Below are 20,037 nucleotides of genomic sequence, written 5' to 3' on the forward strand. Positions count from 1 at the left end.
GGAGAATAGAGAGAGAGAGACAGTAGAATAGAGGAGAGAGACAGTATGAGAATAGAGGAGAGAGACAGTAGAATAGAGGAGAGAGACAGTAGGAGAATAGAGGAGAGAGACAGTAGAAGAATAGAGGAGAGAGACAGTAGGAGAATAGAGGAGAGAGACAGTAGGAGAATAGAGGAGAGAGACAGTAGATTAGAGGAGAGAGACAGTAGTAGAATAGAGGAGAGAGACAGTAGGAGAATAGAGGAGAGAGACAGTAGGTGAATAGAGGAGAGAGACAGTAGAAGAATAGAGGAAAGAGACAGTAGAAGAGAGGAGAGAGACAGTAGGAGAATAGAGGAGAGAGACAGTAGAATATAGGAGAGAGACAGTAGGAGAATAGAGGAGAGATACAGTAGGAGAATAGAGGAGAGAGACAGTAGGAGAATAGAGGAGAGAGACAGGAGAATAGATGAGAGAAACAGTAGGAGAATAGAGGAGAGAGACAGTAGAATAGAGGAGTGAGACATTAGGAGAATAGAGGAGAGAGACAGTAGTAGAATAGAGGAGAGAGACAGTAGGAGAATAGAGGAGAGAGACAGTAGGAGAATAGAGGAGAGAGACAGTAGAAGAATAGAGGAGAGAGACAGTAGGAGAATAGAGGAGAGAGACAGTAGGAGAATAGAGGAGAGAGACAGTAGATTAGAGGAGAGAGACAGTAATAGAATAGAGGAGAGAGACAGTAGGAGAATAGAGGAGAGAGACAGTAGGTGAATAGAGGAGAGAGACAGTAGAACAATAGAGGAAAGAGACAGTAGAAGAGAGGAGAGAGACAGTAGGAGAATAGAGGAGAGAGACAGTAGAATAGAGGAGAGAGACAGTAGGAGAATAGAGGAGAGATACAGTAGGAGAATAGAGGAGAGAGACAGTAGGAGAATAGAGGAGAGAGACAGGAGAATAGATGAGAGAAACAGTAGGAGAATAGAGGAGAGAGACAGTAGAATAGAGGAGTGAGACATTAGGAGAATAGAGGAGAGAGACAGTAGTAGAATAGAGGAGAGAGACAGTAGGAGAATAGAGGAGACAGTAGGAGAATTGAGGAGAGAGACAGTAGAATAGAGGAGAGAGAGACAGTAGGAGAATAGAGGAGAGAGACAATAGGAGAATAGAGGAGAGAGACATTAGATTAGAGGAGACAGAGACAGTAGGAGAATAGAGGAGAGAGACAGTAGAGGAATAGAGGAGAGAGACAGTAGGAGAATAGAGGAGAGAGAACGAGGAGAATAGAGGAGAGAGACAGTAGATTAGAGGAGAGAGAGACAGTAGGAGAATAGAGGAGAGAGACAGTAGGAGAAGAGAGGAGAGAGACAGTAGGAGAATATAGGAGAAAGACATTAGGAGAATAGAGGAAAGAGACAGTAGAATAGAGGAGAGAGAGACTGTAGGAGAATAGAGGAGAGAGACAGTAGAATAGAGGAGAGAGACAGTAGGAGAATAGAGGAGAGAGGGTAGGAGAATAGAGGAGAGAGACAGGAGAATAGAGGAGACAGTAGGAGAATAGAGGAGAGAGACAGTAGGAGAATAGAGGAGAGAGACAGTAGGAGAATAGAGGAGAGAGACAGTAGGAGAATAGAGGAGAGAGACAGTAGGAGAATAGAGGAGAGAGACAGTAGGAGAATAGAGGAGAGCGACAGTAGGAGAATAGAGGAGAGAGACAGTAGTAGAATAGAGGAGAGAGACAGTAGGAGAATATAGGAGAAAGACAGTAGGAGAATAGAGGAAAGAGACAGTAGAATAGAGGAGAGAGACAGTAGGAGAATAGAGGAAAGAGACAGTAGAATAGAGGAGAGAGACAGTAGGAGAATAGAGGAGAGAGACAGAAGAATAGAGGAGAGAGACATTAGAATAGAGGAGAGAAACAGTAGGAGAATAGAGGAGAGAGACAGTAGGAGAATAGAGGAGAAAGACAGTAGAATAGAGGAGAGAGACAGTAGAATAGAGGAGAGAGACATTAGGAGAACAGAGGAGAAAGACAGTAGGAGAATAGAGGAGAGAGACAGTAGGAGAATAGAGGAGAGAGACAGTAGGAGAATAGAGGAGAGAGACAGTAGTAGAATAGAGGAGAGAGACAGTAGGAGAATAGAGGAGAGAGAGAGTAGGAGAATATAGGAGAGAGACAGTAGGAGAATAGAGAGAGAGAGACAGTAGAATAGAGGAGAGAGACAGTATGAGAATAGAGGAGAGAGACAGTAGAATAGAGGAGAGAGACAGAAGGAGAATAGAGGAGAGAGACAGTAGAAGAATAGAGGAGAGAGACAGTAGGAGAATAGAGGAGAGAGACAGTAGGAGAATAGAGGAGAGAGACAGTAGATTAGAGGAGAGAGGCAGTAGTAGAATAGAGGAGAGAGACAGTAGGAGAATAGAGGAGAGATACAGTAGGTGAATAGACGAGAGACAGTAGAAGAATAGAGGAAAGAGACAGTAGAATAGAGGAGAGAGACAGTAGGAGAATAGAGGAGAGAGACAGTAAAATAGAGGAGAGAGACAGTAGGAGAATAGAGGAGAGATACAGTAGGAGAATAGAGGAGAGAGACAGTAGGAGAATAGAGGAGAGAGACAGTTGGAAAATAGAGGAGAGAGACAGTAGGAGAATAGAGGAGAGAGACAGGAGAATAGATGAAAGAAACAGTAGGAGAATAGAGGAGAGAGACAGTAGAATAGAGGAGTGAGACATTAGGAGAATAGAGGAGAGAGACAGTAGGTGAATAGAGGAGAGAGACAGTATGAGAATAGAGGAGAGAGACAGTAGGATAATAGAGGAGAGAGACAGTAGGAGAATAGAGGAAAGAGACAGTAGAATAGAGGAGAGAGACAGTAGTAGAATAGAGGAGAGAGACAGTAGGAGAATAGAGGAAAGAGACAGTAGAATACAGGAGAGAGACAGTAGGAGAATAGAGGAGAGAGACAGAAGAATAGAGGAGAGAGACATTAGAATAGAGGAGAGAAACAGTAGGAGAATAGAGGAGAGAGACAGTAGGAGAATAGAGGAGAAAGAGAGTAGAATAGAGGAGAGAGACAGTAGAATAGAGGAGAGAGACAGTAGGAGAATAGAGGAGAGAGACAGTAGGAGAATAGAGGAAAGAGACAGTAGAATAGAGGAGAGAGACAGTAGGAGAATAGAGGAGAGAGACAGAAGAATAGAGGAGAGAGACATTAGAATAGAGGAGAGAAACAGTAGGAGAATAGAGGAAGAGAGAGACAGTAGGAGAATAGAGGAGAAAGACAGTAGAATAGAGGAGAGAGACAGTAGAATAGAGAGAGAGACAGTAGGAGAACAGAGGAGAAAGACAGTAGGAGAATAGAGGAGAGAGACAGTAGGAGAATAGAGGAGAGAGACAGTAGGAGAATAGAGGAGAGAGACAGTAGTAGAATAGAGGAGTGAGACAGTAGGACAATAGAGGAGAGAGAGAGTAGGAGAATAAAGGAGAGAGACAGTAGGAGAATAGAGAGAGAGAGACAGTAGAATAGAGGGAGAGAGACAGTATGAGAATAGAGGAGAGAGACAGTAGAATAGAGGAGAGAGACAGTAGGAGAATAGAGGAGAGAGACAGTAGAAGAATAGAGGAGAGAGACAGTAGGAGAATAGAGAGAGAGACAGTAGGAGAATAGAGGAGAGAGACAGTAGATTAGAGGAGAGAGACAGTAGTAGAATAGAGGAGAGAGACAGTAGGAGAATAGAGGAGAGAGACAGTAGGTGAATAGAGGAGAGAGACAGTAGAAGAATAGAGGAAAGAGACAGTAGAAGAGAGGAGAGAGACAGTAGGAGAATAGAGGAGAGAGACAGTAGAATATAGGAGAGAGACAGTAGGAGAATAGAGGAGAGATACAGTAGGAGAATAGAGGAGAGCGACAGTAGGAGAATAGAGGAGAGAGACAGGAGAATAGATGAGAGAAACAGTAGGAGAATAGAGGAGAGAGACAGTAGAATAGAGGAGTGAGACATTAGGAGAATAGAGGAGAGAGACAGTAGTAGAATAGAGGAGAGAGACAGTAGGAGAATAGAGGAGAGAGACAGTAGGAGAATAGAGGAGAGAGACAGTAGAAGAATAGAGGAGAGAGACAGTAGGAGAATAGAGGAGAGAGACAGTAGGAGAATAGAGGAGAGAGACAGTAGATTAGAGGAGAGAGACAGTAATAGAATAGAGGAGAGAGACAGTAGGAGAATAGAGGAGAGAGACAGTAGGTGAATAGAGGAGAGAGACAGTAGAACAATAGAGGAAAGAGACAGTAGAAGAGAGAGAGAGACAGTAGAAGAATAGAGGGAGAGAGACAGTAGAATAGAGGAGAGAGACAGTAGGAGAATAGAGGAGAGATACAGTAGGAGAATAGAGGAGAGAGACAGTAGGAGAATAGAGGAGAGAGACAGGAGAATAGATGAGAGAAACAGTAGGAGAATAGAGGAGAGAGACAGTAGAATAGAGGAGTGAGACATTAGGAGAATAGAGGAGAGAGACAGTAGTAGAATAGAGGAGAGAGACAGTAGGAGAATAGAGGAGACAGTAGGAGAATTAAGAGAGAGAGACAGTAGAATAGAGGAGAGAGAGACAGTAGGAGAATAGAGGAGAGAGACAATAGGAGAATAGAGGAGAGAGACATTAGATTAGAGGAGACAGAGACAGTAGGAGAATAGAGGAGAGAGACAGTAGTGGAATAGAGGAGAGAGACAGTAGGAGAATAGAGGAGAGAGAACGTAGGAGAATAGAGGAGAGAGACAGTAGATTAGAGGAGAGAGAGACAGTAGGAGAATAGAGGAGAGAGACAGTAGGAGAAGAGAGGAGAGAGACAGTAGGAGAATATAGGAGAAAGACATTAGGAGAATAGAGGAAAGAGACAGTAGAATAGAGGAGAGAGAGACTGTAGGAGAATAGAGGAGAGAGACAGTAGAATAGAGGAGAGAGACAGTAGGAGAATAGAGGAGAGAGGGTAGGAGAATAGAGGAGAGAGACAGGAGAATAGAGGAGACAGTAGGAGAATAGAGGAGAGAGACAGTAGGAGAATAGAGGAGAGATACAGTAGGAGAATAGAGGAGAGAGGGTCGGAGAATAGAGGAGAGAGACAGGAGAATAGAGGAGACAGTAGGAGAATAGAGGAGAGAGACAGTAGGAGAATAGAGGAGAGAGACAGTAGGAGAATAGAGGAGAGAGACAGTAGAAGAATAGAGGAGAGAGACAGTAGGAGAATAGAGGAGACAGTAGGAGAATTGAGGAGAGAGACAGTAGAATAGAGGAGAGAGAGACAGTAGGAGAATAGAGGAGAGAGACAATAGGAGAATAGAGGAGACAGAGACAGTAGGAGAATAGAGGAGAGAGACAGTAGAGGAATAGAGGAGAGAGACAGTAGGAGAATAGAGGAAAGAGAACGTAGGAGAATAGAGGAGAGAGACAGTAGATTAGAGGAGAGAGAGACAGTAGGAGAATAGAGGAGAGAGACAGTAGGAGAAGAGAGGAGAGAGACAGTAGGAGAATATAGGAGAAAGACATTAGGAGAATAGAGGAAAGAGACAGTAGAATAGAGGAGAGAGAGACTGTAGGAGAATAGGAGGAGAGAGACAGTAGAATAGAGGAGAGAGACAGTAGAATAGAGGAGAGAGACAGTAGGAGAATAGAGGAGAGAGGGTAGGAGAATAGAGAGAGAGAGACAGGAGAATAGAGGAGACAGTAGGAGAATAGAGGAGAGAGACAGTAGGAGAATAGAGGAGAGATACAGTAGGAGAATAGAGGAGAGAGACAGTAGGAGAATAGAGGAGAGAGACAGGAGAATAGATGAGAGAAACAGTAGGAGAATAGAGGAGAGAGACAGTAGAATAGAGGAGTGAGACATTAGGAGAATAGAGGAGAGAGACAGTAGTAGAATAGAGGAGAGAGACAGTAGGAGAATAGAGGAGACAGTAGGAGAATTGAGGAGAGAGACAGTAGAATAGAGGAGAGAGAGACAGTAGGAGAATAGAGGAGAGAGACAATAGGAGAATAGAGGAGAGAGACATTAGATTAGAGGAGACAGAGACAGTAGGAGAATAGAGGAGAGAGACAGTAGAGGAATAGAGGAGAGAGACAGTAGGAGAATAGAGGAGAGAGAACGTAGGAGAATAGAGGAGAGAGACAGTAGATTAGAGGAGAGAGAGACAGTAGGAGAATAGAGGAGAGAGACAGTAGGAGAAGAGAGGAGAGAGACAGTAGGAGAATATAGGAGAAAGACATTAGGAGAATAGAGGAAAGAGACAGTAGAATAGAGGAGAGAGAGACTGTAGGAGAATAGAGGAGAGAGACAGTAGAATAGAGGAGAGAGACAGTAGAATAGAGGAGAGAGACAGTAGGAGAATAGAGGATAGAGGGTAGGAGAATAGAGGAGAGAGACAGGAGAATAGAGGAGACAGTAGGAGAATAGAGGAGAGAGACAGTAGGAGAATAGAGGAGAGAGACAGTAGAATAGAGGAGAGAGACAGTAGAATAGAGGAGAGAGACAGTAGGAGAATAGAGGAGAGAGGGTCGGAGAATAGAGGAGAGAGACAGGAGAATAGAGGACACAGTAGGAGAATAGAGGAGAGAGACAGTAGGAGAATAGAGGAGAGAGACAGTAGGAGAATAGAGGAGAGAGACAGTAGAAGAATAGAGGAGAGAGACAGGAGAATAGAGGAGACAGTAGGAGAATAGAGGAGAGAGGGTAGGAGAATAGAGGAGAGAGACAGGAAAATAGAGGAGAGAGACAGTAGGAGAATAGAGGAGAAAGGGTAGGAGAATAGAGGAGAGAGACAGGAGAATAGAGGAGAGAGGGTAGGAGAATAGAGGAGAGAGACAGGAGAATAGAGGAGACAGTAGGAGAATAGAGGAGAGAGACAGTAGTAGTATAGAGGAGAGAGACAGTAGGAGAATAGAGGAGACAGTAGGAGAATTGAGGAGAGAGACAGTAGGAGAATAGAGGAGAGAGACAGTAGGAGAATAGAGGAGAGAGACAGTAGGAGAATAGAGGAGAGAGACAGTAGGAGAATAGAGGAGAGAGACAGTAGTAGAATAGAGGAGAGAGACAGTAGGAGAATAGAGGAGGCAGTAGGAGAGTAGAGGAGAGAGACAGTAGGAGAATAGAGGAGAGAGACAGTAGGAGAATAGAGGAGAGAGACAGTAGGAGAATAGAGGAGAGAGACAGTAGTAGAATAGAGGAGACAGTAGGAGAATAGAGGAGAGAGACAGTAGAATAGAGGAGAGAGACAGTAGGAGAATAGAGGAGAGAGACAGTAGTAGAATAGAGGAGATAGCCAGTAGGAGAATAGAGGAGAGAGACAGTAGAATAGAGGAGAGAGACAGTAGAATAGAGCAGAGAGAGACAGTAGGAGAATAGAGGAGAGAGACAGTAGGAGAATATAGGAGAGAGAAATTGGAGAATAGAGGAGAGAGACAGTAGGAGAATAGAGGAGAGAGACAGTAGGAGAATAGAGGAGAGAGACAGTAGGAGAATAGAGGAGAGAGACAGTAGGAGAATAGAGGAGAGAGACAGTAGGAGAATAGAGGAGAGAGACAGTAGAATAGAGGAGAGAGACAGTAGAATAGAGGAGAGAGACAGTAGAATAGAGCAGAGAGAGACAGTAGGAGAATAGAGGAGAGAGACAGTAGGTAGAATATAGGAGAGAGAAATTGGAGAATAGAGGAGAGAGACAGTAGGAGAATAGAGGAGAGAGACAGTAGGAGAATAGAGGAGAGAGACATTAGGAGAATAGAGGAGAGAGTCAGTAGGAGAATAGAGGAGAGAGACAGTAGAATAGAGGAGAGAGACAGTAGGAGAATAGAGGAGAGAGACAGTAGGAGAATAGAGGAGAGAGACAGTAGAATAGAGGAGAGAGACAGTAGGAGAATAGAGGAGAGAGACAGTAGGAGAATAGAGGAGAGAGACAGTAGTAGAATAGAGGAGACAGTAGGAGAGTAGAGGAGAGAGACAGTAGAATAGATGAGAGAGACAGTAGGAGAATAGAGGCGAGAGACAGTAGGAGAATAGAGGAGAGAGACAGTAGGAGAATAGAGGAGAGAGACAGTAGGAGAATAGAGGAGAGAGACAGTAGAATAGAGGAGAGAGACAGTAGAATAGAGGAGAGAGACAGTAGGAGAATAGAGGAGAGAGACAGTAGGAGAGTAGAGGAGATAGACAGTAGGAGAATAGAGGAGAGAGACAGTAGGAGAATAGAGGAGACAGTAGGAGAGTAGAGGAGAGAGAAAAGAAGGGTTGAAGAGGTAAAGGTTAGAAAGTATGATCAAGACAAAGAGACACAGAAGAGAATGAGAAAGGGCGTTTAGATGTTCTCATCAGACACAAACTCACAGTTCTTACATGATCAGTGGATCGGAGGATTGACCCTTTGAAGCTTCCGTACAGTTGGAAATTCACTCTAAGGTGTGGTGAAGTTTTCTTATTAGCTGAAGTAGTTGTAGTTGTAACAATATTACTTAACAGTCGCGTTATTATCTCTTTGCTGCTTTTTATTGGTTTCTTTTTTTAACATCATTTGATGAAAGCGTGTGATCATTAATTTATCACGGATATGCCGTCTGTGTTTGTAATTATTTACGCCTCTTTTCAGTCGCCGGGCTCAGAGAGTGTGTGTGTTTGCTCGTATGTTCCACCGCCAGGCTCGTAGAGGCCATGCAGCCATTTTACTAAAATTCATTTCCACAGTAATTTGTGTTTCTCTGGTAATTACGAGAGAGAGAGATACATGTTTTTATTTCATTAAACCAAAAGGGGAAAATGGTGTACGCCTAGTAATTTTCTGTTTCGGTTAATATACAGTGCATTCGGAAAGTGGAGTGGGCTGCTGACTCATAGAGTGATGTGCTTAGGGAGGACCATTTGTTGTCAATTGGACCTTCCGCATTCAGGAGAGTCTCAATGTTCTCTTGTTTTTCTGCTAGAGAGCGACATAAGTTGTTATGTGCCTCTGTTTCCTGAAGTTGAGCACAGTGCAGGCTTTTTTTGGTGGACTTCCTGAGGTGGATGGCTGGGCGAACCTTTATTCTGAGCTTGGTTAAGGATGGCTGGGTGAACCTTAGTTCTGAGCTTGGTTAAGGATGGCTGGGCGAACCTCCATTCTGAGCTTGGTTAAGGATGGCTGGGAGAACCTTCATTCTCAGCTTGGTTAAGGATGGCTGGGCAAACCTGAAGTCTATGAGTCTATGAGGTGCCAGTGCTTTGATTGTGGGTTTTCATTTGGAACATGGTGTTAGGGATGGTGAGTTCATGTTCAGCACAAAGGCGTTGCAATCTCAAATCATTTGCATTGGCATGACCAACGCAGTGCTGTCCTAACACTCCACTCCATATCTCACAGTATCTCCCCACTCTTGCGTTGAAGTCACTCAATAACAAGATTTTGTCCTTTTTGGGTACTCTGTGGAGGGCCTCATCCAGCATCTCGTAAAAACGGTATTTTGCATCATCTTCTGGTGGTAGAGTTGGTGCATAAGCACTGAAGAGTGGCATGCTGCTTTTCAACGAGGGGAATGCGGAGTGACATTAGCTTTTCGCTTATGCCAGTTGGTGTTTCAATGACATATGGCAGGAGGCAGTTCTTCACTGCGATGCACACACCATGCAGATGTTGCCCTTCTGGGGTGGTATCCCTTTCAGAAGAAGGTGTAGCCCCCTCTTTCTTCCCAGAGTGAGCCTTCACCCAGGAGTCTGGTCTCACTGAGAACAGCGATGTCGAAGTTATAGCGCTTCAGCTCTGCTGCGATGAGTGGAGTCCTTCGTTTCGGGTCGGTCGGCGCCATGGCTCGAGTCCAAGAGAGTCCTTATGTTCCACGTTGATAGTCATAAGGGGACATATTTCTTCTTATTTAGTTTTCAGCTGCTGAAACGGAATGTCCTGATAGGTGCGATAGCCTATCTAGGAGATTTAGAGTGAGCATCTGGGTCGAGCAGTGTGGTTCCTAAAATGGGCTCCTCAGACGTACAGGGGTCTGCCGGGAGCAGCTGCCACTCAAACCCCAGCTGCTGATGACCAATAGCCATGTGCCGCTACTATGCAGGGTCACTTCCTGATCATTCAGTCCTGCCCCCATTACCAAGCACCCTGTCGCCAGTAGACTTTAATAGTGCAGGAAATCTAGGTGGAACTCGCTGAAGAGCAGTAGTGGATACCTGCATGCTGAAATTATTTATAGTGACGTGGGGGATGTGCTTGTCCCAACATCACTTCTTTGCTGTTGGAAAATGGGCTCCGGTGGCAAGAAAAAAATCCAAGACGACCAGCACCTTCCAACAGCTGCAGGAGGCTGTCAGAGGACCACCTGTCACACGTCGCCAGCACGTTGCTTATCTCTCAGGGTGAGCTCCCCTAGCCTTTGTCTTCCCAGACTTACCCACAAAGCAGTGGGACAGTGGTTGGCTGATGCCAGGGCGTCCACATAACGTGGGCCTGCGCACCGCACCTTTGGGGACCACTGCAGCTCTAAGATCCCCTGCCGAGTTAGCCTGGGGCCGCGTGGACGCCCAGTTAACGTGTGTTGCCACGAGGAGGCCTGGCAGGAGGCTTGGCGAAGAAGAGGCTGTGTACTGGTAAGGGAGCTGCTTCCTGGTTTACCACAAGGGCTAGCGAGCGGCAACAAGCTGTAAGCGAGAGGTTTGCAAGCAGGCATCACAACACCCTGTGTGGAACATTTACATTTTTGTCATTTAGCAGACGCTCTTATCCAGAGCGACTTACATGAGCAATTAGGGTTAAGTGCCTTGCTCAAGGGCACATCAACCGATTTTTTCACCTAATCAGCTCAGGGATTTGAACCAGCAACCTTTCAGTTACTGGCCCAATGCTCTTAACCTCTAGGCTACCACATGCGCGCAGGCAGGTATGCGCAGGCAAGCGGGCAAGCGGGCAGGCGGGCAGGCAGGCAGGCAGGCAGGCAGGCATGCTGCTGCTGCTCTCATTGCTATCTGATTAAATGCAGCTCTATTCAGTCAGGAGCCAAAAGCACTGATGCATGAGTCTTAGACTGTTTTCTTGTCTCCTCTCACTCCAGGTTCTTCCTCAAGTTCTTCCTGAAGTGCAACCAGAACTGTCTGAAGAACGCAGGGAACCCACGAGACATGAGACGCTTTCAGGTGGGAGAGAGAGAACCGTAAAAACCTAATTTTACATAATTTCTTTAGACACAACAGTAATGCTGACAGTAATGCTGTTGGATGGAAGCTTTCAGGTCCTTTCTCACGTGTCCTTGTCTGTCCCCGTGTCCCCTTTTCCTCTATGTCTCCTGTGTCTCCTGTCCCTGTCTGTCCCAGGTGGTGGTGTCTACTACGGTGAGTGTGGAAGGTCATGTCCTCTCTGTCTCTGACAACATGTTTGTCCACAACAACTCTAAACACGGTCGCCGGGCCAGGAGACTAGACTCCTCAGAAGGAACACCCTCGTACCTGGAGCATGGTAAACACTCATGTCTCTCTCTCTCTCCCCCTCTTTTCTATATGTCTCTCTCTCTCTCCCCCTCTCTCCCTCTTTCATATGTCTCTCCCTCCCCCTCTCTCCCTCTTTTCTATATGTCTCTCTCTCTCTCTCTCTTTTCTCTCTCCTCAATCTATCACTACCTCCTCTCCCCTTTCCTCACTTTATTTCTCGCTCTTCTCATCCCCACTTCTCTCTCTCCCTTTTCTCTTACTCCCGCTCGCTTCCTCTGTCTTCTCACCTCCTCTCCTCTCCTCCTTTTTCCCTCTGAGATTCTTAACTCTCAGTGAGTGAACAGAGAGAGAAGGAGAGGACGAGAGCAGCAGTGAATCCTGTATTCCCCCAGTGGCCGGCTCTTGTTAGAACTGCCATAGTGTCTTATGAGGACCATGTGTCGTAGCAGGACTATGGTGCTTATGAGGCCCCAGGAAGCTTAAAGACAACACTGAGCTTATTTCCTATGAGACCTGGCTGGGTTTATCCAGCCTCTATCTCTCTCTCTCTCTCTCTCTCCCCCCAAATATTTTTCCAGGTTAACACACACATATATAAGCACACTCTCTCACACACACACACACACACACACACACACACACACACACACACACACACACACACACACACACACACACACACACACACACACACACACACACACACACACACACACACACACAGACCCAAACCCCTAATACTTTGTAATGATTTCGAGCCTGCTCAGATTCCTCCAACTCAAAGTAATCCAGTTAGATTCTCATACTCTTTTCCCTGACGGTAAATAACAGGAACATATTTTCCCTGTGTGGAACTACCTCAACCCCAGGGACCATCATGATAAGGAAGAGAACCTTTGTGTTTTGGGAAGTATCAGGACCTGTTTGAGGCAGTACTAGGCAATCAGCACACAATGATATGTATTGAGGTATCAGGGCTTGTGACAGGCAGTACTAGACGAGCAATGAGCAACGAACACAACAGATGGCAGAGAGGAAGACCCCAAATATGAATCATGGATTCATGCTTCACCATCTGGTTGACACATACACCATCAGTGTCTATGAAAAGACTTGCAGGATAGTTAGAGGAGGGAGGGGAGAGAGAGGAGGGAGGGGAGAGAGAGGAGGGAGGGGAGAGAGAGGAGGGAGGGGAGAGAGAGGAGGGAGGGGAGAGAGAGGAGAGGGAAGGATAAGGGAGAGAGAGGAGGGTGACGAAAGAGAGGAGAGAGAGGCAGGAGAGAGACGGGGAAAGAGCAGAAGTCATTCTGTAATAAAGTGGATTACCCTGCTTTGGAGAATTACATCATGTCTGACAAGCTGAGGATCTGTAAAGTAGAGGAGATTAAGCCTTTATTTATTATGTATTTGTAATTCCACTGCTGTTATTTTCTCCAATCTCATCCAGTAATCTAAAGCCTGTAATCATAAGGTCCAGGGGCCAGTATTACGCCTCACAGCAGGCCTAGTTATGAATTGGAGAATTTAGTTTTTCAATCAGAATGGAGAAACTGTACTGTACCTTGTATTCCTGATTCTGAGTTAAAGCTACATTTCTGTTCTCTCTCCCACCTCCCCTACACCCTCCCTCCCTCCTCCACCCTCTCCCCCCACTCCTCCCTCCCTCCTCCCTCCACCATCTCCCCCTCCCTCCCTCCCTCCCTGCCTCCCTCACTCCACCCTCTCCTCCCCTCCCTCCCTCCCTCTCCCCCCTCTCCCCCCCTCCACCCTCTCCCCTCCCTCCCTCCCTCCCTCCCCCTTCCCCCTCCACCCTCTCCCCCCACTCCCTCCCTCCCTCCCTCCCCCTCCCTCCCCCATCCCTCTCCCTCCTCAGCCACTCCCTGTATCAAGGCGATCAGCCCCAGTGAGGGCTGGACTACAGGCGGGGCCACAGTCATTATCATAGGAGAAAACTTCTTTGATGGACTCCAGGTCATATTTGGTACCATGCTGGTCTGGAGCGAGGTCAGTAGCGTGTGCGTGTGTGTGTGTGTGTGTGTGTGTGTGTGTGTGTGTGTGTGTGTGTGTGTGTGTGTGTGTGTGTGTGTGTGTGTGTGTGTGTGTGTGTGTGTGTGCGACAGAGAATCAAACAAAATACAGTGAGTCCATGGCTCAACACTGCCTTAGCCCTCTGAGCTAAAGCCAAGGCAATCTGGATGTTTTTTGTGCATTTATAAACCACATGCTGCCTTACATGTCAACTGAACATTTTCTATGGCTCTTGTAAGTCTTTATAAGTCTATGTCTTTCACTTTGATATAGAACACGTTATGGGGTCTGTAATAACAAGTGAAGTACATATGTAATAATAAAACCTTTTATGTCCCCTGTCCCCCTCCGTAGCTGATCACAGCCAACGCCATCCGGGTGCAGACTCCCCCCAGACACATCCCCGGGGTCGTAGAGGTCACGCTGTCATACAAGTCTAAACAGTTCTGCAAGGGCACGCCTGGACGCTTCATATACACAGGTAAATACACCTTAATTTAAAACACGTGGATGGTACATATACACAGGTAAATACAGAGAGAGAGGGGAGTGAGAGGAGAGGAGAGGAGAGGAGAGGAGAGGAGAGGAGAGGAGAGGAGAGGAGAGGAGAGGAGAGGAGAGGAGAGGAGAGGAGAGGAGAGGAGGGGAGAGGAGAGGAGAGGAGAGGAGAGGAGAGGAGAGGAGAGGAGGGGAGAGGATGGGAGGGGAGAGGAGAGGAGAGGAGAGGAGGAGAGAGGAGAGGGGTAGAAAAGACTAGGGGATTACCATGGTCGGCCATCTTGGTCTCCTGGGTGGTAGTTGGCACCAGTCTGGATCCAGTTGCCAGTGGTAATCGTAGAGGACTGGCATGGTGTGGTCTGGCAGCTGGCAAGGGAATGGCAGATAGACATACACACACTCACACACATTTACACATATGCAGAAATCACACACACACATTCACACACACACACCGGGGACAGCTGGTATCACTAATCAACTTGTGTTGGGGAGAGGAAATGAGCAGCTCACAGATCTAATTAAGTCAACACACCCCCAACACTGCTGCTACTACTGGAATATATACACAATACTGCTGCTACTGCTGGAATATAACACAATGCTGCTGCTACTACTGGCATATATATACAATACTGCTGCTACTACTGGAATATATACACAATACTGCTGCTACTACTGGAATATATACACAATACTGCTTCTACTACTGGAATATAACACACTACTGCTGCTACTATTGGAATATATACACAATACTGCTGCTACTACTGGAATATAACACAATACTGCTGCTACTACTGGAATATATATACAATACTGCTGCTACTACTGGAATATATACACAATACTGCTGCTACTATTGGAATATATACACAATACTGCTGCTACTACTGGAATATATATACAATACTGCTGCTACTACTGGAATATATACACAATACTGCTGCTACTATTGGAATATATACACAATACTGCTGCTACTACTGGAATATAACACAATACTGCTGCTACTACTGGAATATAAATACAATACTGCTGCTACTACTGGAATATATATACAATACTGCTGCTACTACTGGAATATATACACAATACTGCTGCTACTACTGGAATATATACACAATACTGCTGCTACTACTGGAATATATACACAATACTGCTGCTACTACTGGAATATATACACAATACTGCTGCTACTACTGGAATATACACTCACACACACACAAACACACACACACACACACACACACACACACACACACACAAACACACACACACACACACACACACACACACACACACACACACACACACACACACACACACAGGGCAGGGTGTTTAGAGAAAGGGAAACTGTGTTTACACATCCCTATTCATGTGTAAAGCTGTTGTTATGGCATATTCTAGACAGCCTGCTTTTTTCTCCTTCTCTCTCTCTCTCTCTCTTTTCTACAAGTCCATTTCCATGTATCACCATTAATCAAAAAGGCTACAAGCCCTTCCTCCAGGCACAGTTGTAATGCCGTACTCCTGTCTGTTAGGTGCTGTAAAGAGCTGTGAGGTGCTAGCAGACTTCTGGCTGTAGATTGGGTTTGTGTCCCAAATGGCACCCTATTCCCTATATAGTGCACTACTTTTGACCAGAGCCCTATGGGTCCTGATTAAAAGTAGTCCTCTATATAGGGAACAGGATGCCATTTGGGACACATATTGGAGGTGCATGATGACGAACATCTCCTCTCGTTCAGAAGTTAATCCTGTCCTCTTCAGAATGCAGCCCCCACCGCATAGCAACCTCTTAGCAACCGCTTATCACTACTGATATTAAAACACCCCTGCTGCTGGAGCATATACAAAATTGAATAAAATGTTATTGGTCGCGTGCACATATTTTGCAGATATTATCGCAGGTGCAGTGAAATGCTTATTTTTCTAGGTCCAACAGTGCCGTTATACCTAACAATACAAAACAGTAAACACAAATCCCCCAAAATTAAAATAAAGAAATTACAAAATATCAGAACAAGCAATGTCAGAGTCCAGAATATAAATATATACACACTGTGATGTCACGAGAGGCTGTGTCCTGGAGGGACGTTACATCCCCCTGAGGTGGCTGCAAACCCAGACAGCTATGGCTCCATCTGCTGGTATGGTCGGGAACTCCACCCCTCTATGGCCAATCTTCCCACGCAGCTGAAACAAATGAGGAGCTGATGAGCTGAAGGTTTGGGAAGGGAAGAGACACAGTCTCCAACCTGGGCTCTCTGGAGGACAAGAGTGCTGCACGTCCACTTCCATGAGGAATACAAGGATTTGGAGATACTTACCTTTGGGAAATACTCACCTTTGGATATATGCACCTGTGGAAATACGTGAGAGACATTTGGAAGGACTTTTGGCTGGGTTGGCCACTAGCTGCAACGTGGACTACAGTAAGGCTGGGGAAAAGTTATCTGAGCGAGTGAGAATTATGATTTTGGATGTGGAAGAGACATCCCTGAACTGTTAACCCTTAAAGAGCCACAAGAGAACAGAATTGTGTTATATTTTCGTTAATTTCCCAAGACCTATAATAAAATCCTTGTTTTGTTTGAACCTTGTCTCCTTGCACTACTTGAGCAATCCCGCTGAAAGCTGTGTAGCCTCTCGTGACGTCACAGATGGTGGAGAATACGGGCACGCTCAGCGTTAATAGTGCATGTCAGAGGAGGATACCGAAGGTTTGATCACCCAGTTTTCCAAGTTGGCCGTAGGCTCCCCGCCGACTGAAATGGAGGACATATTGAAAGCCCTTGTTGCTGGCCAGCAAGCCCAGATGCAAGCAAACGTGGCTCTCTTGGAGGAGCAAAAGAAAGCCAACCTTCTGAAGGCAGAGGAATTGCAGTTGCAGAGACAGAGGGTGGTCCAAAATACCCGCCCAATAAAGGCAAGTGACTTTATATCTAAGATGGGAGCTACCGATGACATTGAGGCATACCTGCATGCATTTGAGGCCACGGCCACTAGGGAAGCTCTGGCCCAAGCAACAGTGGGTTGGTCTGTTAGCCCCCTTTCTAACCGGGGAATCGCTGAATGCTGTCCGGGACCTGGGCCCTGACCAGGTTACTGACTATGATGCCCTGAAGTCTGAGATCCTCAGCAGATATGGACTCACAAAGTTTGGTATGGCCCAGCGCTTTCACAGTTGGACCTTCCAACCAGACCAACCTCCTCGGGCACAGATGCATGAACTTGTCCGAATCGCAAGGAAATGGCTGGATCCGCAGAGGAATACAGCAGCGGCGGTGGTGGAGGCCGTTGTGGTGGATCGTTACCTACGCGCCCCTGCCTTATGAGGCAAAACGGTTCATCAGTCAACAGGCCTTGACCACGGCTGATCTGACCGTGGAAGCTGTGGAAAAGTACCAGGCCACAGCGGAGATGCTGAATGCTTCCCGAAAAGACCCCAGGAGTGCGGCCCCACCACAAATGGGAAGAACCCGTCCAAAGGGACCCCAAGGTCTCGAACCCAGCCACGTCAGGACTTATCCGGCTCCAGGGGGAGCCAGAAACCAGGCGGGTCCAAGAAGAGTACACCAGGAGGGGGAAACTCGACAGTGTTACCGGTGTGGGGAGATGGGACATATCTCCTGGCAGGGTGGGAAACCAGCCGATGAACCTATGCCCACTGCGGAGTCCTCCAGCTCAGCACCCACACACCGTTTTGCCTCGCTCTTGGGAGTCGTGAGATGGCGGCCCAGATCGACCCCCACCTGCCCGGTAACTGTGAATCACCATGATGTGGAGGCCTTACTGGATTCTGGTAGCCGGGCCACCCTGGTGCGTAAGGATTTGTGGGCCCAACGTGTCTGACCCCCGGGAAAGTCCTCCCAGTTTCCTGTGTCCATGGGGACACCAGAGAATACCCCATTACTGAACTTACAATGACCAGCACACGGGGAACCATACACACGACGGCGGGGTGGTTGATTCCCTCCCGTCCCTGTCCTAATTGGACGAGACTGCCCAGCCTTTTACCCACTCTGGAGAGAGTCTCAGGAGAGGATAACCGAGTACCTCGGAAACGGAGAGGCAAGACTCATCCTGGGAAGGCTCCGGTGCAATCCTCCGAGTTACTCACTCCCGCCCGGGCTCTGATAGGGATGGCAGGTGCCCAGACCGACACAGAGACGGAGCTACAGAATCTGGACAAAGAACTGTCTGGTCTGAAGGGGACCGCTGAGAGGTATCGTTTGTTAAAGCAACAGTTAGACATGAAGACAGAAGAGTTAGATATCCTCCAGGCTAAACTCCAACAGAGCTCCTTCCCTAAGCAACAGGAGGAGCTGAGAGAGGCTGCGCAGGACCATCGAGGAGTGTGAGGAGACCCTGCGCAGTAGTAAGGAGGTCCAGAAGAAGGCAGAGGAGAAGTACAAGGTGTTGGAGAACAAGATGAAGAATGCGGAGGCAGAGAGAGAGAGGGAACTGAAAGCTGCTCAACAGAAGCTAAACTCTGCTAAAACCAAGGCTGATGCGTTCAGTAAGAAACTCAAGGAGAGACAACAGGAGGCTGAGTCCCTGGTCCTAGAGTTGGAGGAGTTGAAGAGAGAGCAGTCTGGCAAGCACCACGGCAATGCGGACGCCCTCTCCCGGCGTGATGCCTTCTTCGCTGCCTTTACCCGACGAGGACGTCGGTCCCGAGGAGGGGGGATGTGTGATGTCACGAGAGGCTGTGTCCTGGAGGGACGTTACATCCCCCTGAGGTGGCTGCAAACCCAGACAGCTATGGCTCCATCTGCTGGTATGGTCGGGAACTCCACCCCTCTATGGCCAATCTTCCCACGTGCTGAAACAAATGAGGAGCTGATGAGCTGAAGGTTTGGGAAGGGAAGAGACACAGTCTCCAACCTGGGCTCTCTGGAGGACAAGAGTGCTGCACGTCCACTTCCATGAGGAATACAAGGATTTGGAGATACTTACCTTTGGGAAATACTCACCTTTGGATATATGCACCTGTGGAAATACGTGAGAGACATTTGGAAGGACTTTTGGCTGGGTTGGCCACTAGCTGCAACGTGGACTACAGTAAGGCTGGGGAAAAGTTATCTGAGCGAGTGAGAATTATGATTTTGGATGTGGAAGAGACATCCCTGAACTGTTAACCCTTAAAGAGCCACAAGAGAACAGAATTGTGTTATATTTTCGTTAATTTCCCAAGACCTATAATAAAATCCTTGTTTTGTTTGAACCTTGTCTCCTTGCACTACTTGAGCAATCCCGCTGAAAGCTGTGTAGCCTCTCGTGACGTCACAACACTGAGTGTACAAAACATTAGCAACACCTGCTCTTTCCATGACTGACCAGGTGAATCTAGGTGAAAGCTATGATCCCTTATTGATGTCACTTGTTAAATCCACTTCAATCAGTGTAGATGAAGGGGAGTAGACAGGTTAAAGAAGGATTTTTGAGCCTTGAGACAATTGAGACATGGATTGTGTATGTGTGCTATTCAGATGGTGAATGGGCAAGACAAAATATTTAAGTGCCTTTGAATGGGGGTATGGTAGTAGGTGCCAGGCGCACTGGTTTGAGTGTGTCAAGAACTGCAACGCTGCCGGGTTTTTCACGATCAACAGTTTCCCGTGTGTCAAGAATGGTCCACCACCCAAAGGACATCCAGCCAACTTGACACAACTGTGGGAAGCACTTGGAGTCAACATGGGCCAGTATCCCTGTGGCAACGCTTTTGAAACCTTTGTAGAGTCCATGCCCCAACGAATTGAGGCTGTTCTGAGGGCAAAAGCATATGGGGTGCAACTCAATATTAAGAAGGTGTTCCTACTGTTTGTACACTCAGTGAATATATATATATATATATATATATATATATATATATGTATATGTATATACATATGTATATGTATACAGTATATATATATATATATATATATATATATATATATATATATATATATATATATATATATATGTATATAATGGTGTGTATAGACAGTATGGACAGTATGTGAATAGAAAAGGTATGTAAAGTAGTTATATAGGATGAGTCTTGACTAGAATACGGTATATTCATATGAAGTGGGTAAAACAGTATGTAAA

At 46.4% G+C, this 20,037-nt stretch overlaps 1 protein-coding gene across 5 annotated transcripts in view; it reads left to right on the forward strand.

Annotated features, from left to right (window-relative positions):
- Window positions 1–20,037, forward strand: part of LOC121539380 (transcription factor COE1-A-like) — a 121,719-nt gene that overhangs the window by 47,490 nt on the left and 54,192 nt on the right. For all 5 annotated transcript variants that reach the window (XM_045206892.1, XM_045206893.1, XM_045206894.1 and 2 more), the window contains exons 7-10: window positions 11,037–11,118; window positions 11,296–11,437; window positions 13,283–13,413; window positions 13,792–13,918. In XM_045206892.1, the coding sequence (XP_045062827.1) occupies window positions 11,037–11,118; window positions 11,296–11,437; window positions 13,283–13,413; window positions 13,792–13,918 (482 nt within the window). The remainder of the gene's footprint in view (window positions 1–11,036; window positions 11,119–11,295; window positions 11,438–13,282; window positions 13,414–13,791; window positions 13,919–20,037) is intronic.

The sequence above is a fragment of the Coregonus clupeaformis genome, chromosome 3 (genome assembly GCF_020615455.1).
Source record: "Coregonus clupeaformis isolate EN_2021a chromosome 3, ASM2061545v1, whole genome shotgun sequence".
Classification (NCBI taxonomy): Eukaryota; Metazoa; Chordata; class Actinopteri; order Salmoniformes; family Salmonidae; genus Coregonus; species Coregonus clupeaformis.